Here is a 19794-nt window from a genome sequence, read left to right as displayed (position 1 = left end):
TCGTTCTTTCCGTTATATTCTAAGCTTTCTCCAGAGGTCTGTCTCAGCGCTGTATGTTCTCCGAGCCGATCGTAATTGTAGCAGACAGCTGACGTGCGTATTCGTAAACAGCTTGGTTATCCTCGGACCGATGACTGATGTGTTTTATTACGTTTATCATTGTTTTAGTGTTAAAAATCAAAAGTAGTGATATACGTGGTGCATTATAAGAAGATCTAAGTGATTTTGAAGGGCTGGTTGATGATCCTGAAGAAGTAGGTAGTGATATTGATGTAAATTATCAGCCAGATTCCTAGCTATGGTTAGGCTATGCATTCTTAGCCAAACGCTATGTACTGAAATCCGTTTTTCACTCATAACTTATTTATTTGATAACTTACCTCACTATATGATTATATATTTGTAATCCTCATTAAATTTAGAACAAAGTGGCTATTTTCAAATATTTATAGGCCTATAATTTATACAATTTCATTGAGCGCAAACTTATTTTTTTCAATTTTTCCAAAATAATTTTTTTTTTACCTAAAAATTTTTTTGAAACAAATATTCCTTATGTTTTATGTATGATATTGAAGCCCATGATTTTCCAAACAAAATGGTATATAGAACATTAGAATTAACATTGTTTTAAGCTTCTCAGATCCGTTTTAATAAAACCTTGCAAATGCGCCAAAAATAGGTGGACATTAAGACCTAAACTATGGACACTTGGAGGGTTAAAAAATGATAAAAGTACGAAACGTCTATAAGAAATGTATGGGGGAGAGTTTTCGTTTGAATATATCTTTAAAATGAAAACAAGATTTTTTCAAACGGATTTCGGCATTGAAATCAGCATGAAAATCTAGTTTTGTAAAATGATGTGTCACAACACTACCATTACATAAAAAAATATGTATATCCAATATGGCGGATCCAATATGGCGGCCACAAACGTGTTTCCTATCGAAATGAAGTACTAACCACCCAATAAATACTGGTGGTGATCTTAAGTCAATATCTCAAAAAATGTGCATAACAAAATGCATGTGGAATAATTTTTTTTATTTGTCCAATGTTGGGAAAAGCCGCCATTTTTAATCTTTAATCATGATTTTAAGGGGTTTACCATGGACCGATTTTTGGCAACTTCTAGTATGTCACTCAGCAGACCCAATACTACAAAAAAAACCATAAGACATTGTCTTGCAATTTTTTAAGATCATATCCTATATGTCTTTGACTATAGCCACTACATTAAGATACTGTATAGTATGGAGTATACGGGAGAACACAGAAACAACAATGCAATAGACGCAATAGACGCTGGCCATCAGCGATCCCGTCTGCCCCCGGAGCAGTGCCCCGCGTCAGACGCTAGAGACTCTCCCTTGGACAACGGGCCCATTGAAATCAATGCTTAGCAGTCAATGAGCGTCCATCGCTAGCGTCTATTACTCAGCGTCAGACGCAACAGACGCGTTCTTGGACAACGGGCCTTTAACCAGTAACAAAGCTTTTACATACCATAATTCATTACAGACTCATAACTTACCTCATTAATTTCTGTTCTAAATCATACACCATATAGTGTTGGTAGCACAATACAAACACGTTAAAACCATTTCATTTAACATAAAAAAACACACGCCTAAATAATGACTGTAGCCTTCTTGGGAATGTGATCACATCATGTACACCAATAGCATAATCTTAGCTAAGTTACAACTAGGCCTATTGTTCACACCTCTAAGTTTAACACATTCCTGACATTTCAATCTTCTTTCTTAGGCTAAACCCTCATAAATTATTACAATATAGTAGCCTATATAGGCTAGTATAGTACTAGATACTCATACATTTACAATTGACCAAGTGTTTGGCACTTTAACCCTAGAGTGGTGTCATGATTTTTATCACACATTTAGTGTCTTCGGTCTGTGAGACCATTATAGCCTAGATTTTTGTCTATATAACTATAATCATAAAAGATAAAACTTTGTAAAATTATTACTCCTATATATGTTTACTTGTTTAGGGGATTTATCTTGAAATAAAACCCCTCTAAGTGTTGGTAAAATATTTTTGAAAAAACGAATAGGCTAGGCAAACAACAGAAACTTTAGCAAACATTGCACTAAACTGCGTCTTCCCGCGGGTAATATAGAAAGGGGTCTATATTACCCTTTGATTTTCAGGTATCAAAAGTTCATAAAATAAAACTTTGTTTTAATAGGTACTGTTTTTAAATTACTAAAGCCTACACTGATATATATTATGAAAGTTTATGAACTAGTTTATGTAAACAAACATAAACCATCAGAATTCTGTCTATTTTTAAAGTTTGACAGAGACTTCAAAAAAATAATGCCTATTTTACCCATAGAGTAATGGCGATTTTGATTAGCCTACATCTACACCTTTCGTGTCTTCAAACTGTGAGACCGTTCTTGTATTTAATAAATATTTTATGTATATAACTATGTAAATACAAGATATATATATAAACTACCTGTAAGTAATTATTACAATAATTAGGCTACCTATATAATTTTAGCCTATATAAAAACATTATGTTATTGTACATAGTAAATATAACATTATATATAGGCCAATAAGTCAATAAGTCATTTATTTAACCAAAATAACAATTACATGCATTGGTCATGTCATTTAGCAAAACATACAGTTTCTTGACTTAAATAAGAAATAATAACTGTTCTTTTTTTTACACTAAAGATACCTATGATCAAACAAGTTTGATAGTTTATTTTAGCCGTCAGCCAGGAACTTACGGACGCTGTAATAAGCTTTTTTTAAAAGAAAAGATTTTAGGGTTTTTTTTAATTTCAGATGGTTTGATACTGCTTTGAGGTGAGAGGGAAGATGGTTGAACATTTTTATTGCATTATATCGGAGATGGTTTTGAAAGAAGGAAGTGTGGTGTCTAGGAACTGGGAGGGTATTTGTGGATCTCAAACTATAATGATGGTCTGTTGGAGTGTTAAACTTGCCAGTGTTTTGGAGCAGAAAGGATAATGTCTTGTAGATGTAGAGACATGGGAACGTTAATATTTCGTAAGATAGAAAAACTGGTTTACAAGTCTGACGTCTATTCATTGAAAAGATGGCTCTGATTGCCCTCTTTTGAAGGCGGAATAAAAATAGAGTTCTTTTGTTCTCACACCCCCAGATAGGCAAGGCGTACACGAGATGAGGGAAGATGAGACCGTAATAAGCAGAAAGAAGGACATCGGGCTTAGCTAGCTTTGCAAGGGTGCGGATGGCAAATATCCCTGAACTTACCCTATTGATGACGTATTGAATGTGGTCATGGAAATTAATCTTCTCATCTAAGATCATCCCAAGAAACGGTGTCTTCTCTATTGGGTGTACTGGAACTTCATCCAAGTGAAAACTAAAATACTTAGAAGATCGATCAGAGATATGAAAATTGAGAAGTTGAGTCTTTTGAGAGTTTATCGAAAGCAGATTGTTCTCAAACCACTGAACTAGCTTGTTGGCTTCAGAGAAGGTCAATTGCTCAAGAGTCTCTACATCAGGGCTGGACAAGGAAAGAGATGTATCGTCGGCATAAAGAATGGTCCTAGCTGATTCAACACCCATGGGAAGGTCGTTAATGAACAGGAGAAAAAGTGTAGGGCCTAAGATGGAGCCCTGGGGCACACCTCTCGAGACAGGGAGCTCAGGTGAATTGAATTTCCGCAGAAATCCATGCTCATCGACTGACGATACCCGTACACACTGCCTCCTGTCCCTCAGGTATGACCTGAACCATTCTAACGCCAAACCTCTTATTCCATAGTTATGTAATTTTTCTATTAGAAGGTCATGATTAACAGAGTCAAAAGCTCTACTCAAGTCAAAAAGCAGTCCCGTGGAACAGTTTCCTTTATCAAGAGAGCAGACTATGTCATCAATAAGGGCAAACATTGCACTCGTCGTAGATCTATCTTTCACAAATCCGTGTTGGTTTTCACATATTATATTATGTTGTTTTAAAAAATTTGTCAAACGAATTGAAACAACCTTTTCAAAAATCTTCGAGATAGCAGTCAAAATGGATATAGGCCGATAGTTATTGAGGTCTTTTTCATCACCCTTTTTATGTACTGGTCTGACTATTGAAAGTTTTAAGGCATCTGGAAAACAACCCGAGACAAAAGAGAAATTAATCAGGTGGCTAATTGGTCCAGCTAGTAGATCTGACATACTCTTTAAGATTCGTACTGAAATTTCATCTGAACCAGCAGAATTTTTGTTTTTTAGAGAGGCAATGACTTCTTTTACTTCTTCCTTTGATGTTGGATGGAGGAAGAGTGAGCCTTTAGGTCGTCCTACCAATGCCACACTTCTTTTCAATCCATTCTCTGAGTTATTAACATTGACTTTGACAAAATTATCATTGAATCTGGAGGCAATGTGCAAGGGATCGTAAGTCGGCTCACCGTTATCATCTCTGATACACATTTCTTTAAAATCATTCGATTTCTTTGGTCTTCTGCTATTGATGATTTGCCAGATTTCTTTCGCTTTGTTATCAGACGACTGAATTCTTTTAAATATCTCATTGGACCTCTCTTCTTTAATGACTGCACGGTATTTATATTTTAGTCGCTTATAATATTCCCGCATAAAGTGGGTGGACTCCAAGTCTTTTGTTTTCAAGTAGAGATCATTCAATTCAGTCTTAAGCTGTAAAGCTTGTGGACTAAGAGTTATCTTCTGTACTTTCCTCTGTTTAGTCTTTTTTATGGTCTTAGGAAAAGATAAGTCAAGATAGTATTTTAACTTGTCAATGAACGTGTTGTGTCAATAGGCCTAGTACTATTATTCATTTAAGGTGTCTTCGGTCTGTTGGACCAATCACACCCAGGTGTCTTCGGTGTAGGGGACCGAATTACACAATTGCAGACGAATCTGTAACCTCAAAATTACGCCCCCGCGTCTAGTGGTAGACTAGAGTCGAGGTAGGAAGGTAGCAGGAGACACAAGTCCTACACCCTAGAGGGGGGAGCAGGAACTTAAAACTATTACATCATCGGACTTACAAACCAAAGATACCAATCTAGGGTTAATACATTTGCCTATGTGTCAATTTGAGTAAAACTTACTTTAAGTCTTTTCTTTTGTGATGTAGACTTTTCACTGAAGCCAAGAAGTAAATAATTCAATGCTTGAGGAGCTTCAGGTTTTAGTAGATTTTCTTTCAACGTAGAAACTATCTGTAAAATTAAATAGGGCCTATAACAAACTTTCAACATAACTAATCATCAAAAGATTTATGTGATCTAGGCCTTATACAAGTTTTATGCCTAGAAAATTTCTCGGCCTACACACTCATTTGAATGAAAATATCGATCGATATATCGATTATTCGATAAATTATAGCCTATCCTTTGGTTAGTTAGGTAGGGTTAATCTAAGTAACTAACCAAACGATATATCGGAAGAAACAATCGAATAATCAATATTTACATTCGAATGAGTGTAACTTAGGACATAAAGTGCAGCCAATTTCCCTTGTCCCTTGCATTAGGGCCTAAAACATACCAATAGTGGACACCCTTTGGGCCATATTCTGAATTTATCAAGTTTTTAGCCAGTAAAATACCAATTGGTAGGACCAATGGTAACATTTATGCATACTATAGGAATTAAAGAGTAATATACACACTTATAATTAATGACTAACTTAATGTAATTATTAAGCATAATAACACACTTAAACTCAATAATTGTGAAAACGTCATTAGTGGACCCCAAAATACCAGTAGTGACCACACGTAAAACCTATAGGTAGTGGACACCCTATTATCAAAGAAAATATTTTTCTGACTGTTCAAAGTAGCCCCTTGGATGGGGCTTCTTTTAGAAATAACACATCTTTTAGAACATTCTAGGTGAGTTATGGAAAGTAATTATTGGTAGCATCAATGGGTTTACTTAGGCCTATTGATTCTCATCCTGAGAAGAAACTATCTGCAGCACTAGGAGGGAGATGTAGCCTAGGCCTATGTTAGGCTACATCGGTAGCCTAATGATAGTAGCCTTAAGATAGGCCTAGGGCCTAGTTTTAAGCTTATTCTTAGACAAAAAATATAGGCTAACAGACTAACTTAGCCTAGGCCTATTTTCTTACCTCATTGCCGTCCAAAGAATCAACATATTCGTTTAATTCTGTAGATTCGGGATTCTTAAGCTTCGTTTGGCCTAAGTCGTTAAGTCTTTTGAACATCTTACTTGAGCCGTAAACGAAATCGCGTAGGCCTAGGGTTTAGTTTAACGTACGGTTGAAGCAAAAGTTTGAACGTAATTAACCGTTCCTTGGCATAATTCATTAGCAATATTAACTACTTTGAGTTTTAAGTTGGTTGCTGTGAGGGCCTCTGCACAAAAAAGGGTAATTATATCGACCTCCGGACCTCACGCGAAATTAAAAATTTTTTTTTCCAAAATGTTCGAAATTTCACGCTGATTTCAAAAATGATTGTCGTTTTTTTCGGAAACGTCCCGTTTTCCCGGAAAATGGGAAAAACGGGAAAAATATTTTTTTGCTCAAAACCCATGTTGTGGGTACTCAAATTGTGCGGAATTTCCTCCTGAACAAGAATATGTAAATTTTATTACGATCGGACCACTATTAAGTAAAATATCACCGAAAAACGGGAGAACGGGGAAATTTTTCTTTGCTCAAAACCCATGTTGTAGGTACTCCTGAACAAGAATATGTAGTTTTTATTACTATCGCTTTTAAGTAAAAAATCACCGGACAGGTTACCTAACCTAACATAACCTAACTTAGGTTTGGATTAGGTTAGGTTAGGTTAGGTTAGGATAGGTTAGGTTAAGTTAGGTTAGGTTAGGTTGGTTTAGGTTAGGTTGAGTTTCGTTAGGTTAGGTTAGGTTAAGTTTGGTTAGGTTAGGTTGGTTTAGGTTAGGTTGAGTTTCGTTAGGTTAGGTTAGGTTAAGTTAGGTTAGGTTGGTTTAGGTTAGTTTGAGTTTCGTTAGGTTAGGTTAGGTTAGGTTAGGTTAGGTTAGGTTAGTTTAGGTTAGGTTAAGTTAGTTTAGGTTAGGTTAGGTTAAGTTTGGTTAGGTTAATTTGGTTAGGTTAGGTTAGTTTAGATTAGTTTACTAACAATACTCATGTTATTGATAAACTAACCCAACCTAACCTAACTTAGGAACTTAGGTTAGGTTAGGATAGGTTAGTTTAGGTTAAGTTAGTTTAGGTTAGGTTAGTTTAGGTTAAGTTTGGTTAGGTTAGGTTAGTTTAGGTTAGTTTACTTACAATACTCATGTTATTAATAAACTTACCTAACCTAACCTAAGTTCCTAAGTTAGGTTAGGTTAAGTTAGGTTAGGTACACTAAACCAACCTAACCTAACCAAACTTAACCTAACCTAACGAAACTCAACCTAACCTAAACCAACTTAACTTAACCTAACCTAACTTAACCTAACCTAACCTAAACTAACTTAACCTAACCTAAACTAACCTAACCTAACCTAACCTAACATAACTTAACCTAACCTAACCAAACTTAACCTAACCTAACCTAAACTAACCTATCCTAACCTAACCTAACCTAACCTAACCTAATCCAAACCTAAGTTAGGTTATGTTAGATTAGGTAACCTGTCCGGTGATGTTTTACTTAAAAGCGATAGTAATAAAAACTACATATTCTTGTTCAGGAGTACCTACAACATGGGTTTTGAGCAAAGAAAAATTTCCCCGTTTTTCCGTTTTTCGGTGATATTTTACTTAATAGTGGTCCGATCGTAATGAAATTTACATATTCTTGTTCAGGAGGAAATTCCGCACAATTTGAGTACCCACAACATGGGTTTTGAGCAAAAAAATATTTTTCCCGTTTTTCCCACTTTCCGGGAAAACGGGACGTTTCCGAAAAAAACGACAATCATTTTTGAAATCAACGTGAAATTTCGAACATTTTGGAAAAAAAAAATTTAATTTTGCGTGAGGTCCGGAGGTCGATATAATTACCCAAAAAAGTATAACATTTCTACTTTGAGTTTTATGTTGGTTGCTGTGAGGGCCTCTGCACAAAAAAGTATAACATTTCACAAGGTTTAGTACATAACATACCATAAAACATATTTTGTCCAAACAAAAGTTTCAACTTCAAGCAAGGCACTTTTAACGTTTTAACTGCAACACTGCAACAAACAACGAGTAGAAACGACGAAGAAAATAGAAGAAGAGAAGAAAAGAGAAGAGAATTGACGTTGACGAATTGACAGAGTGCGGTCGTTTTGCCGCCTTTCTATATTTTTTTTGGAACTACATTCCAGAGAGTATCGAAATAGTACGAATATGACATCTATATAGTTAAAGAAGACAATAACTAATAACTTTCGATAGATTAAAAAGTAAATTACAGAGAGACTAAGACAGAAAAATTGTATTCAAAATCTTAGATATTTGGAAGGCGTTAATACAGTACTGTGCAAGAGGATGGAACGCCAAATACAATGAAAATTCTGCCAATCCATAAATTCTTTTGGTAAATTACTAAATTACGGCCATAGACGATTAAACCTTATAAATGCTGTAAGGCTATGTAGAATAACGTCTAGTCCAGATCACAACTGTATTGTTTTGCCGCCGTTCTTTAAGAAAAGTGTTTCCCTGTTTTCCTAGATTTCATGTTTACATTTGCCATGTTTGGAACTCGCAATGTTTGACAGATAACCATAATGAGATAACTAATAGTGATGTTGCTTTAGGTCTTAGCAAAAATGCACTAGATTATTGTGATGTTGTGTTGATGAAATAGTTGAACCGTATTTGATTTAACATTTCTATGGGATACACAGACGTTTAAGGTAAACTTTATACTAGCATCTCAGGTTCCCCACCCGCAAACTGATGAGAATTTTTTCTGCGAAAGAGTGGGGGATTGTGGGAGGTCCGTGAAGTTAGCCCCCCCCCCCATAAAAGCACTAACAATTAAACTAGTATTAATGGTTAGTGCTTCGTTAGTGCTGGGTAGTGCTTCAACTCCCATCGTTATAGTGCTCTTACGGTTCAGAAGCTATAACCGAAAAACTGTGGGTGGGGCCAACTTCACGGAAGTTAGCCCCCCCCCCAGTAGTAATATGTGAGCACTAACTTTCAAAACTGTACCAACGGTTAGTGCTTCGTTAGTGCTGGTTAGTGCTTCAACTTCCATCGTTAGTGCTCTTACGGTTCAGGAGCTATAACAAAAAAAACTGTGGGTGGGGCCAACTTCACGGAAGTTAGCCCCCCCCAGTAGTAATATGTGAGCACTAACTTTCAAAACTGTACCAACGGTTAGTGCTTCAACTCCCATCGTTAGTGCTCTTACGGTTCAGGAGCTATAACCAAAAAACTGTGGGTGGGGCCAACTTAAGGGGAAGTTAGCCAACCCCAGGAAAAATATATAGTACTAACTTTCAAAATGGTATCAATGTCTAGTGCTGGTACTGAATGTCCAGGAGTTGTAATGAATCTCTAGTTCGGAGGCCATATTCACGAGGCGATTCAAAGACAGCTCCACCAAATTGTATCAACTAGGCTCCCCACATTTTTTAATGCTTGAAATGAAAGGTAAATTCCGTAAAGAAGTTATCCTATCACATGTAACATATAAAAAACCTTTTTACAATTGAGCATAGTGCAATTGTAGTTTTAAAATTTTAATCTTCATATTTCATTGACTTAATTATTATCAATCTATTTATAAAAAATATAATATAGTCCATATTTATTTAAAAACAGCTTGTTCAAAGCTAACAAAAATACAAAATGAAAAACTATATTGTTTTTAAATAGCTAGTACTGTATATTATTAAGTCAATGAAAGATGAAGATTAATACTATATTGTCTCATTTAAACTCGTAAAAACTGTTTTTTGATAGGCTACATGTACTAAATGCCTTATTTCATTACAACTCCAGGAGCATTCACTAACGAGCGCTGACCATTTACACTATTTTGAAAGTTAGTGCTCACATATTACTACTGGTTAGGGAAGACTAACTTCCGCAAAGTTGACAACTCAACAGTTTTTCTAGTTACAGCTCCTGAACCGTAAGAGCACTGACGATGGGAGTTGAAGCACTAACCAGCACTAACGAAGCACTAACCGTTGGTACAGTTTTGAAAGTTAGTGCTCACATATTACTACTGGGGGGGAGGGGCTAACTTCCGTGAAGTTGGCCCCACCCACAGTTTTTTGGTTATAGCTCCTGAACCGTTAAGAGCACTAACGATGGGAGTTCAAGCACTAACCAGCACTAACCGTTGGTACAGTTTTGAAAGTTAGTGCTCACATATTACTACTGGGGGGGGGAGGGGCTAACTTCCGTGAAGTTGGCCCCACCCACAGTTTTTCGGTTATAGCTCATGAACCTTAAGAGCACTAACGATGGGAGTTGAAGCACTAACCAGCACTAACGAAGCACTAACCATTAATACTAGTTTAAGTGTTAGTGCTTTTATGGGGGGGGGGGCTAACTTCACGGACCTGATTGTGGGAGAGCCCCTCACGTCGATTAGGGAAAATTTTGAAATTTATTTTATAATATTTTAGTTAGAAAATTAAACTTTTTAACTATAAAATTAATTTTAAAATATTTAATTATAAAATTTAACTGTCATAACCTAACCTAACCAACCAAACTTGATGATAATATAAAAAAGATATAAAATAAAAATCTAATGAAGGATTACTTATAATTAATTTTTAATTATAAAATTAATTTTAAAATATTTAATAATAGAATTAAACTGTCATAACCTAACCTAACCAACCAAACTTGCTGATAATATAAAACCAATATAAAATGAAAATCTAATAAAGGTTTACTTATGATTAATTTTTAATTTTAAAATTAATTTTAAAATTTGTTATTATAAAAAATAAAATTATAAATGCCTCAAATTCTAAAAAAAAAATGTACAGTTAAGAAGTATACGCAATCTAAGCAAAACCTTGGACAAAAAGTTAGTGTCACCGGCGGGATTCGAACTGGGGACCTCCAGATTACGAGTCCGAGACGCTATCAACTACGCCACCAACCCCAATGGAGTTTACTTTGATCGGACTCTCGGGCTCCGCCCCAGTGGCTCTGGAGTTTCCCATGTTAACCTTATGAGTACTCATATTTAAATGGAATTGATTAATCTTAACAGCTGTTTCAATTAAACAAGTTGGTTCTGTTCTATGATGTTCAATAGCATTAAAGTTACAAGGATTACCAACAGGGTGCAGCACTATTATTTTTTTAAATTTATGACAACAGCTAATTTGCAACCAAAAGGTGAGTGAGCGTAGCGAACGAACTTGAATCTGGAGGCGAGTTAGCGTAGCGAACGAGCTAACCTGAAGGCAAGTGAGCGCAGCGAACGAGCTCCAACATAAAGGTGAGTGAGCGTAGCGAACGAACTTCAACCAGGACGTGACAAGCTCACTTATGAAGTTAAACGGAGCGAAGCCTGCGGGTACAGCTAGTACAATTATAAAACACATAAAATTAATTAACACAGGTTGAACTAAGAGTGTATACTTGGAGCTGATTACTCTTAAAAAATACTATAAAAGTTTGTATAAATATGGGTACTAAAATCCTTGGTTATTAGTTGTAGTAACCATTTGAGTATAGTGTTTTACTTGGTAGGCCACTATTTATAAGGGCAGACAAAAAACTAAAAACTCGTGCATACTGTACTGACGGTTAGATAACGAAATGACCGTTATTCATACTAACGTGTTCCTTTATTTTTGTAAGATCGAAAAGTTAGCTTCCGAAATATCTGCTTATTCTCATAGTTCAAGTTTTTTTTTTTTTTTTTTTTTTTTTTTAACTTTATTTAATTTACAATCTGTTCAAGTTGAACAATAAGCAAATGATATAAATAGTAATACAAAAATAACTTGAAGAACATGAGCTAGTGATTGACCACCGTCAACACTAGCAAACAAAGAGAATTTTGATAACACTTAGCCGAATCAGAATGGTAGGTCCAATATCGTTTGTCGCTTCAGTCTGTAAATGGTGTTGTGATTGTCCAATAAATTAAGTGCAAGATGATTTGAATGATTTTCCAATTTTATAATGTATTTTTCGTACAATCAAAAACGATTGCGAAAACAAATCTTTATTATGTTGGATAGGCAATAAATACACCGATTTGTTTATAATAAATATCTTTGGGGTACCTACTTAAATAAAGGCTAAATTATAAAATTCGATCATAAAAATTATCAATTACTAAGGTGTTTGTCCAACCAAGGGTGCTCACAAGGGTAGTGTTTATCTTCCAGTTCTAGCTTTGATTCCCTGAAACAACAATACAAAAATTACAATAAAATAACTATATTCAAAAGTTATAGCATTTCTGGCTCAAAACCCTGTCTGTGTATTCTGTCAAAACTGCTAACAAAAATCTAATTACGTGAACAAATTAAATAGAAAGTCATGAGAATTTAACATCTTGGGAGGTGCCACGTTGGAAAAAGAATTAACAAAAATACGTTAACATAGTTAACGCCTTAGTTAACAGCCCTTTTTGCACTTACACGATATTTTGCGTAGGAGCATTTCGGGAACAGGATCCATAATAGAAGTATCAGGGGTAGGGTAAGTCCTTGATAGTCGAGCATCCTCAATCAGTAGGATTTTTGTCAACACCAAACCATTTCTGATTTTGGTTGTAGCACCTGAGAGCACCTGCAGCATCCTCTATGGTGGTAGACGGGCAAGGTTGATGTTTTTAAAAGAGGCAAACGTCTTGTAACGAAGGCGATCCAAAGTGTCAATTTTAATGTCACCCTCATAAAGAGCCACAACAAGTATTTAATCCCTGCAAACCTTAGAACTTTCTTGGTGGAGTTTTGTTCTATGAAAACCTCAGCCAAATCAGCAAGTTCTTTACTTTTACCCTATTCAGCAAATTGTTGAATTTGGTTTTGCCATGACCAAACGGCGCCGAGGTTGTGTTGCACACGGTGAGTGCATTCGAAAAAAGTACTGACTTTGGTGACATTTGGGAGGTGATTGTTGGAGGTTTTAGAGTAGTGGCAGAAGCCAGCCCCATCTTTGTTACTCTTCTGAAGGTAGAGATTTGTTATTTCAGTGCCTAAACGAAGGATATACCTTCGTTCAGAAGGGCGAGAAGGTCTACATCTTCTCCTAAAATGACTACTCGATCATATGAAGGGGCTTAAGACAATGCCATCAGAACTATTTCTCGGTCAACGTCTTCTTGCAACAGTCACTTCTACGACCTCATGCTTAAAGGCGTCACAAAGAAGTGTTATCAGGCGTCTTTTGTTTTTATCATTAGATAATACATTAATTTGAAAAAGTTGAATAGTGGTGGATTCATCAAATGTTAACTCATAAGTAGTAAACAGCATAGTGCCGAAGTCTCTTCGCTGTTTTAGTGCTTCTTGGGTAACCGTAAAAAACAATTGAGACGTTCTCACCAAAGTAGATAATTCGCGTAGCCCGGGGTAACCCGAGACGACTGATGCTACTGAACTTTTCCGCTGCCAGACCACTTTGTGCATACGATATCCACCATCTAAAAAGACGTATTGTTTTGGCGTCTATTACTTTTTTTTAGGAGGAGGAGATAAACCAGAATAGAGTGAGGCCTTTTCGCATCCCATGCTCTGTAAACAAAGACAAAGGGCCATTTTATACTTGAAGTATTCCTGTAAATAATTTTCCGACTGTTTAGTTATGCAAAATCGCTGAAATATTGTAACTGGATCAATAACTACATTATTGTTGGACAGTTTAACAGATCTTGTGTGTAAAGCCAATGTTGCCACTTGGTGTCTCCGTTTGAAAGCTACTTGTCAAAGGGGTTCCCAACGATGGAGCTTCACTCCTTCTGTTCCAAGTTGTTGGGCCATATGACAATTTATCTCAGGAGCCCCACTAAACCACTACCGAAAGACATCAGTCAGTCAGTAACTTTAAATGGCAGGTGAAGTTTTAACCAGGTTCTGAGTTTATCACATCATGGCTATCTCGAATAAAACGAGCAGGCCTCATCATCCATATGCTGTTCTCCAGTGGGACAAGAGATACGACAGAACCTTTCTAATACCTCACATATGTTTATCATTAAACTTATATTCTCATTGCCCACCTTGCCAAAACACTGTTGAAAATTACATGTCTCTCAATTAATCGTCAGATCTTACCATAAACCAGACCAAAACTTTTCTGATCAGCTGATCGGGTGTTTTTGGTCAACGTCATAACATCAACGTGCAACAGGAGTATAAACTGTGAATAATTTTGGTTATTATTTCCACTCTGATTTTAACATCCGTTATCCGTTGATCACGTTCTATATTATCTGCCATTTTTGAAAGAACCGTTGGGTCTATAAATACTAGTTGGGGCTCAAATGAAAGCTAATTAAATTATCTTTCATTTACTCATGTATATATTTTCTCGTGGATGAATATTTTTAACAATATGACGCAAAATAATTGACCATGACAAAACTTTTTAATTTGTTGAAGAATTTCTATAGTTTTCAAAGTATTGTATATTCACTAATAATAGACGTACAGTCTTTATAGTCTCAAAATTTAGCGAATGTTATCCAGTCTAAGAAATAATAAGGCAACACGTTCTGTCAGAGGCATACTTTAGGACCATTTAGCAAAAAGTGAAAATACCCCCGCCACAGCAAACCTGCAGACTAAGCGAATTTCCATTTGACTGATTGGATTTACACTAAATTGTCTCCTTAAAAATATCACAGTTATTCCCTATTTAAATAGAATCAGTTTAACACATACTTAGGTTTGCTGCAACAGGGAGGGTAAAGGCGTTTTTTATGTAAAATGTTAATAGTTAGTAAGAAATAAAAACATTTTCCAAATCTGGGCAAAATATGTTAATAAACAAGCAAACTCCAACAGTTTACTTATTCTTCATAAAAATAACATAAGAATTTTAAATTTACAATTTTTTGGAATTTTCTCAGTAACCATTAGGCGCATTATAACGCTTCGATATACTAAATTATTTGTTTTTTAAGCTCTACAAAATTGTTTGGAAAGAAATTGCAAAATTTGATGTTTTTTTTTTGGGTCAAAAATGGGAAAACCCCATTTTTACCCCATAAAAGCCCCCATAAACCCCCGTTCCCAAGGGCCGATCATGCTGGTTCGTGAACTCGTTCGAATAAACGTAGGTTTGTACACGTTTGTACCAAATTTCATCAAAATCGGATCATTTTTGCTCGAGTTATCGCGCTAACGGATATATATATATATGAATTTGAACGGATGGTGTTTTTGGCCTCTAGGGACCTCAAAACGAAAAAAAATCGGCCCCGGGTCCAGGTACCATGATACTACAGGTCTTACCATGAGTACTACGGTAATAGCTTATTCCCTATATGGGGAATTCGCTAAAAGTGTCCAATTTTGTGGTTTTTTGGCTACTACGCCGGTACCACAGGTCTTTCGAAGCTGCAAACTTTGTTTCTTACTTGTGGTATAGGTCCTAACAACATACTAAAAAACTAGAACTACATAACCTTTTGCACACACTGATGTTTTACTTGACTGGACTACCATGATACATTTATTTCATGAGCTTGTCTTTATTGAGTGCCTTAGTCAGAGAATAAGCCACACTCGTCCGGTAAACACTTATTTTCAGGACTAGTAACGTAATATACTATTACTCCCTAGAGAGTAAAAATGCAACTTTAGCCCCGCAACGCATGGATTAAAAAGGGCGCATGCAATAGATCATAATACCTAGTTCAATAGGTGAAGTTAATTGTAAATTAGCATGCGCCCCACGTTTTTGTTTTAAATCTTACAAGTATTTATTCTCTCAACATTTTATAAATTATTTTATACTTTTTAGTGCGTTTAAAAACGTGTTATTTTTAAAAAGTATTTTTATTTATAAATTATTTTTATCCAAATGCTGAATTTGTGTCATAAATGCTGAATGTTTACAGCTGTTACGTTAAGCAAAATGGTATTATACCAAAAGCTAGTCTAGAATGTTTGCGTTGGCTGTTAGACTTTTTCAAAATTAAAACTTATTAAAAAAAACTGACATTCCCCAGATTTAAAAATTATCTTTCATTCATCACAAAATCATGAAAATCCGTCAATTGGTTGGTTCAGAATCGTGAAATAAAAAAAAACCCCTGTCACGTTTTACTATATAGTACATGGGGACCGAGCTTTGCTCAGGGAACTTTGTTAGTATATTAGTATACTCTGAGATTATTCTTTGGTCAATATAATCTGACGCAAAAATATTGTTTTGCAGTCTATTTAACTTCTGTTAAAATAATATCGTATTTGACTGAAATGATGAGAAAATAGAGTTTTTAAAAATTTGTTTGGAGCCCCTACTAAACTACCTAAACTATAGAAAATACCCAGTGTTTTTACGCTGAATTCGAAAAAGGCTATCAGTAGAAAGAAAATCTTCACAACTTGATGATGTTGATGATAACGAACTGTAATAGCCAATGCTATTCCAATTATTAAATATGTCCTCCACATTTTTTAATTTTTAACTAAACAATATTTCAGGTTTATCAAATAATATTATTCTCTCACGGTAAAAATATAAATATTTCTCATTTACGTTTTATTTTCTTTTTGTTTACAATAATTATTACTTACATATTAATAAAAGGTTCGTGTTATAAGACGTCTTAGAGAACGGGGATGATAGTGGAACAGCCACGAGTACGTAAATCCCTTCCATTGTCCTCTTTAGCATTCAGTAACAAACGACGCCATGGAAGTGACTGGTGCGTGTCATTCGTGCGTTTTAAGTCATACGACGTCGTCGTGCGAATGAGCGAGGATGAGGTGCTGGAGCTCCTTGTACATGGTGTTCCCAACAATGAGGTGAAATGCAAGAAATGAGGATGAAATGCATACTCAACCGGAAAACGTTGCTTTTCCAGTGCAACCGCGTTAGCATGCAGATCAAGAAAAGGAAGCCGAAGAGTTGTGACTGGAAGCGGACGGCATTGAAAAACACGTTCCTTTCCAACGCTCGTATTTCGTCGAAGACTATCGTGGAACTACAGTTTCCTCCTATCTGTGGCTGAAACCTCCGCGGCACAGCTAGATATCACCAAGAACTGCGGGGTTGCTGCTCAAACAGCCACAGTTTGATTCTCGTTCTACCCCGAAGTCCTCGTCCACCATGCCAACCAGTGCTCGTAGATACTCGACGGGCCGAACTCGGTTGTAGAGATCAATGAAGGCAATGAAGTTCGGAAGAAGAAAATACAACCGTGGTCGTAGGGTAGAGGCCAGTGGGAGGGCGGCGTGGAACGTGAATCCAGGAAGTCGTTTTTGGTGCCTGTGGATACGCACGAAGCTGACACCCTTCTTGAAATCACTAGGCAGTGGGTTTTACCAGGAACCACTATTTATAGTGATTGCTGGAAAGCCTACAATTGCTTGGAACATGAAGGATATCAGCATCTAACGGTCAACCATTCCTTGCACTTCAAGGATCCTAACACCGACGTCCACACCTACACTGTGGAACGCAACTGGCGAGATGTCAGATCTACCACTCCACGGTACGGTGTTAGGATGGTCCATTTTAGTAATTATATTATCGTTTCACTAGCTAAATGTATACCGGTATATCAAAGTAACACTCTGGCAAAAATCTTCAGTAAAATACAATATCCCAGCTTGATGACTTTTCATTTCCAAATCTTGCATACGATTCTCAATGAAAATAAACGTAAGAAATATCCCTAAGAATAACACGGGAGGGAAGTTTAAAGGCCACTGGGCAGAGCTCCAATGGAATTCACCTTATTTCTCTTTCGATGCACAGCTACGGATCAAGACCTTTCTTTCCATACCCCTACTAAGTGTCAACGCCCAGCTGTTCTCTCTAAATGGTTGATTGAAAAATATAATCTTTTCACCACACTATGATGTTTTTGGGTGTATTACATACGTTAATTGGTGGCTGAAAGTTACGTTTTGCTGGCCATGCCAGCTGTCATCGTAATTTGGGGACCGAGCAGGTTTTTACAGGCCGGTGCCGCAAAATCAGCTGTCCGCTTACTTACTTAAAACATGAATGCATTTTAAATACACAATCAAAATCTATAGCATTGCAATATAATTGTGTTATTGTCACCGTTGCCTAGCAACTATTTATTTTATATTTGCTGATTCCTCAAATAATTTCTTCACATAACCTTAAAGTTGTAGTTGTGTTGACTATCAGTGTGCATTATTATAGTGGTGAATAGTGGTAATAGGGTATAGTGTGGTGAAAAATAGCGTTCGTACCATGGACCGAAATGGTTTTGCAGCTCTCGATCGATTTAAAAGTTCTCGACTTCGTCTCGAACTTAAAAACTATCTCGAGCCGGCAAAACCTCATTTTTGGCCCTAGGTACGAAATGTACTATTTAATTTCCTCCAGAAGTGTTTATATTAAATGAACTAGTTTTTGTGTTGACCTTTCTTTCCATACCCCTACTAAGTGTCAACGCCCAGCTGTTCTCTCTAAATAGTTGATTGAAAAATATAATCTTTTAATTTCTGGTATTTAATTTCCTCCAGAAGTGTTTATATTAAATGAACTAGTTTTTGTGTTAATCTGCCAAACATTTACAACGAGATAATCTACGTTTACAATGTGCAATTCAGGTTTCATAACAGACCTGAAGATTGATTACTAAACACAAATGATATAGTCCTTAGTTAAAAAGTACCAATTTGACATTGTTTGACAGAAAAGTATGTAGACAAGCTTTTTAGACATATTTTCCATTTTACCTTACGATATGAGTATAGGTTTAAGTTACCATTTAATATTAATTTTACATTCAGTATTCAAAATAGGTAACCCCCCCAAAATTGTAAATACAACCGAATGCACTAAAATGTCCGAAATATACATTACACACAGGAGATAGGATTTTTGAAAGTTTGAACTAGCAGAATAATACCTAACCTAACTATGAATCGAAATCAAATCTGTGCGAACTCCCATCCAATCTGTGGTGGGAGAGTTGTCGACGCCTCCGCACCAAATTAGCTCTATCGAGGGTGCATTCTGCTGAAGAGCTCTTCACCAAATTAAATTTCCATCGCGTTTAAGAGAGATAGCATTTAAGGAGCTCTTGCTTTGTGCCCCGTTTTGAACTCCCTCTTCTTGAGTATTTGTGAATGTCCTGTTGTACATGAATTATTTAATTATCCCTTAATTATATTTGTAAATGTGATGGTGGGATGAGCAAGTGAGGGTATTGAGAGTTTGATGCAAAAAGTATTAATCTATATCCATAAAAATATGGTGGTGTCTGTCTGTGTTTGTGTGTGTTTGCGTCACGTAAAACAACTGAACTGACTAGGCTTACAATAATAAAAGTACCATCCTAAGGGAAATCTTGGGAATATTCCCAATTCGATACTGACCAAGGGCTCCGGCTATCAAAGTTCTAAGGTGAGACTTTTAAAAGTAAATATTTATTGGTCTCCGTGGCATCAATGATAATACTCACAACACACATTTGCATTTCGATGTGTAATGGTGTGTTGCAACAGGGTTTTTAATACTATTTTTTAAATGAGGTGGTGTATGCTGTCTGTGTTGGCGGATATCACGACTAAAATACCAAATAGATATAGCCTAACCAAAATATGGTCCATATATCATAGGAGTAATCTCTTGCCTGACTTCCCCTCGTGCTACACCTGCGCACGTCCAATGTTCTGAAATGAGGTCTCCATAAGTAA

The 19794-nt window shown here is 36.2% G+C and overlaps 1 protein-coding gene across 1 annotated transcript in view; it reads right to left on the bottom strand.

Moving 5' to 3' along the window:
• Positions 1-6399, bottom strand: part of LOC128998689 (Fanconi anemia group I protein) — a 41618-nt gene extending 35219 nt beyond the window's left edge. The window contains exons 1-2 of the mRNA XM_054424931.1: positions 6146-6399; positions 5118-5228 (exon numbers count right to left, since the gene is read on the bottom strand). Of these exons, the coding sequence (XP_054280906.1) occupies positions 5118-5228; positions 6146-6241 (207 nt within the window). The 5' untranslated portion in view covers positions 6242-6399. The remainder of the gene's footprint in view (positions 1-5117; positions 5229-6145) is intronic.
• Between the last annotated feature and the right edge of the window lie 13395 nt (positions 6400-19794).

The sequence above is a fragment of the Macrosteles quadrilineatus genome, unplaced genomic scaffold (genome assembly GCF_028750875.1).
Source record: "Macrosteles quadrilineatus isolate MER2022 unplaced genomic scaffold, UCM_ALF_1.0 Scaffold_1__1_contigs__length_201487025, whole genome shotgun sequence".
NCBI lineage: Eukaryota > Metazoa > Arthropoda > Insecta > Hemiptera > Cicadellidae > Macrosteles > Macrosteles quadrilineatus.
This window is presented reverse-complemented; position numbering and strand designations above follow the sequence as displayed.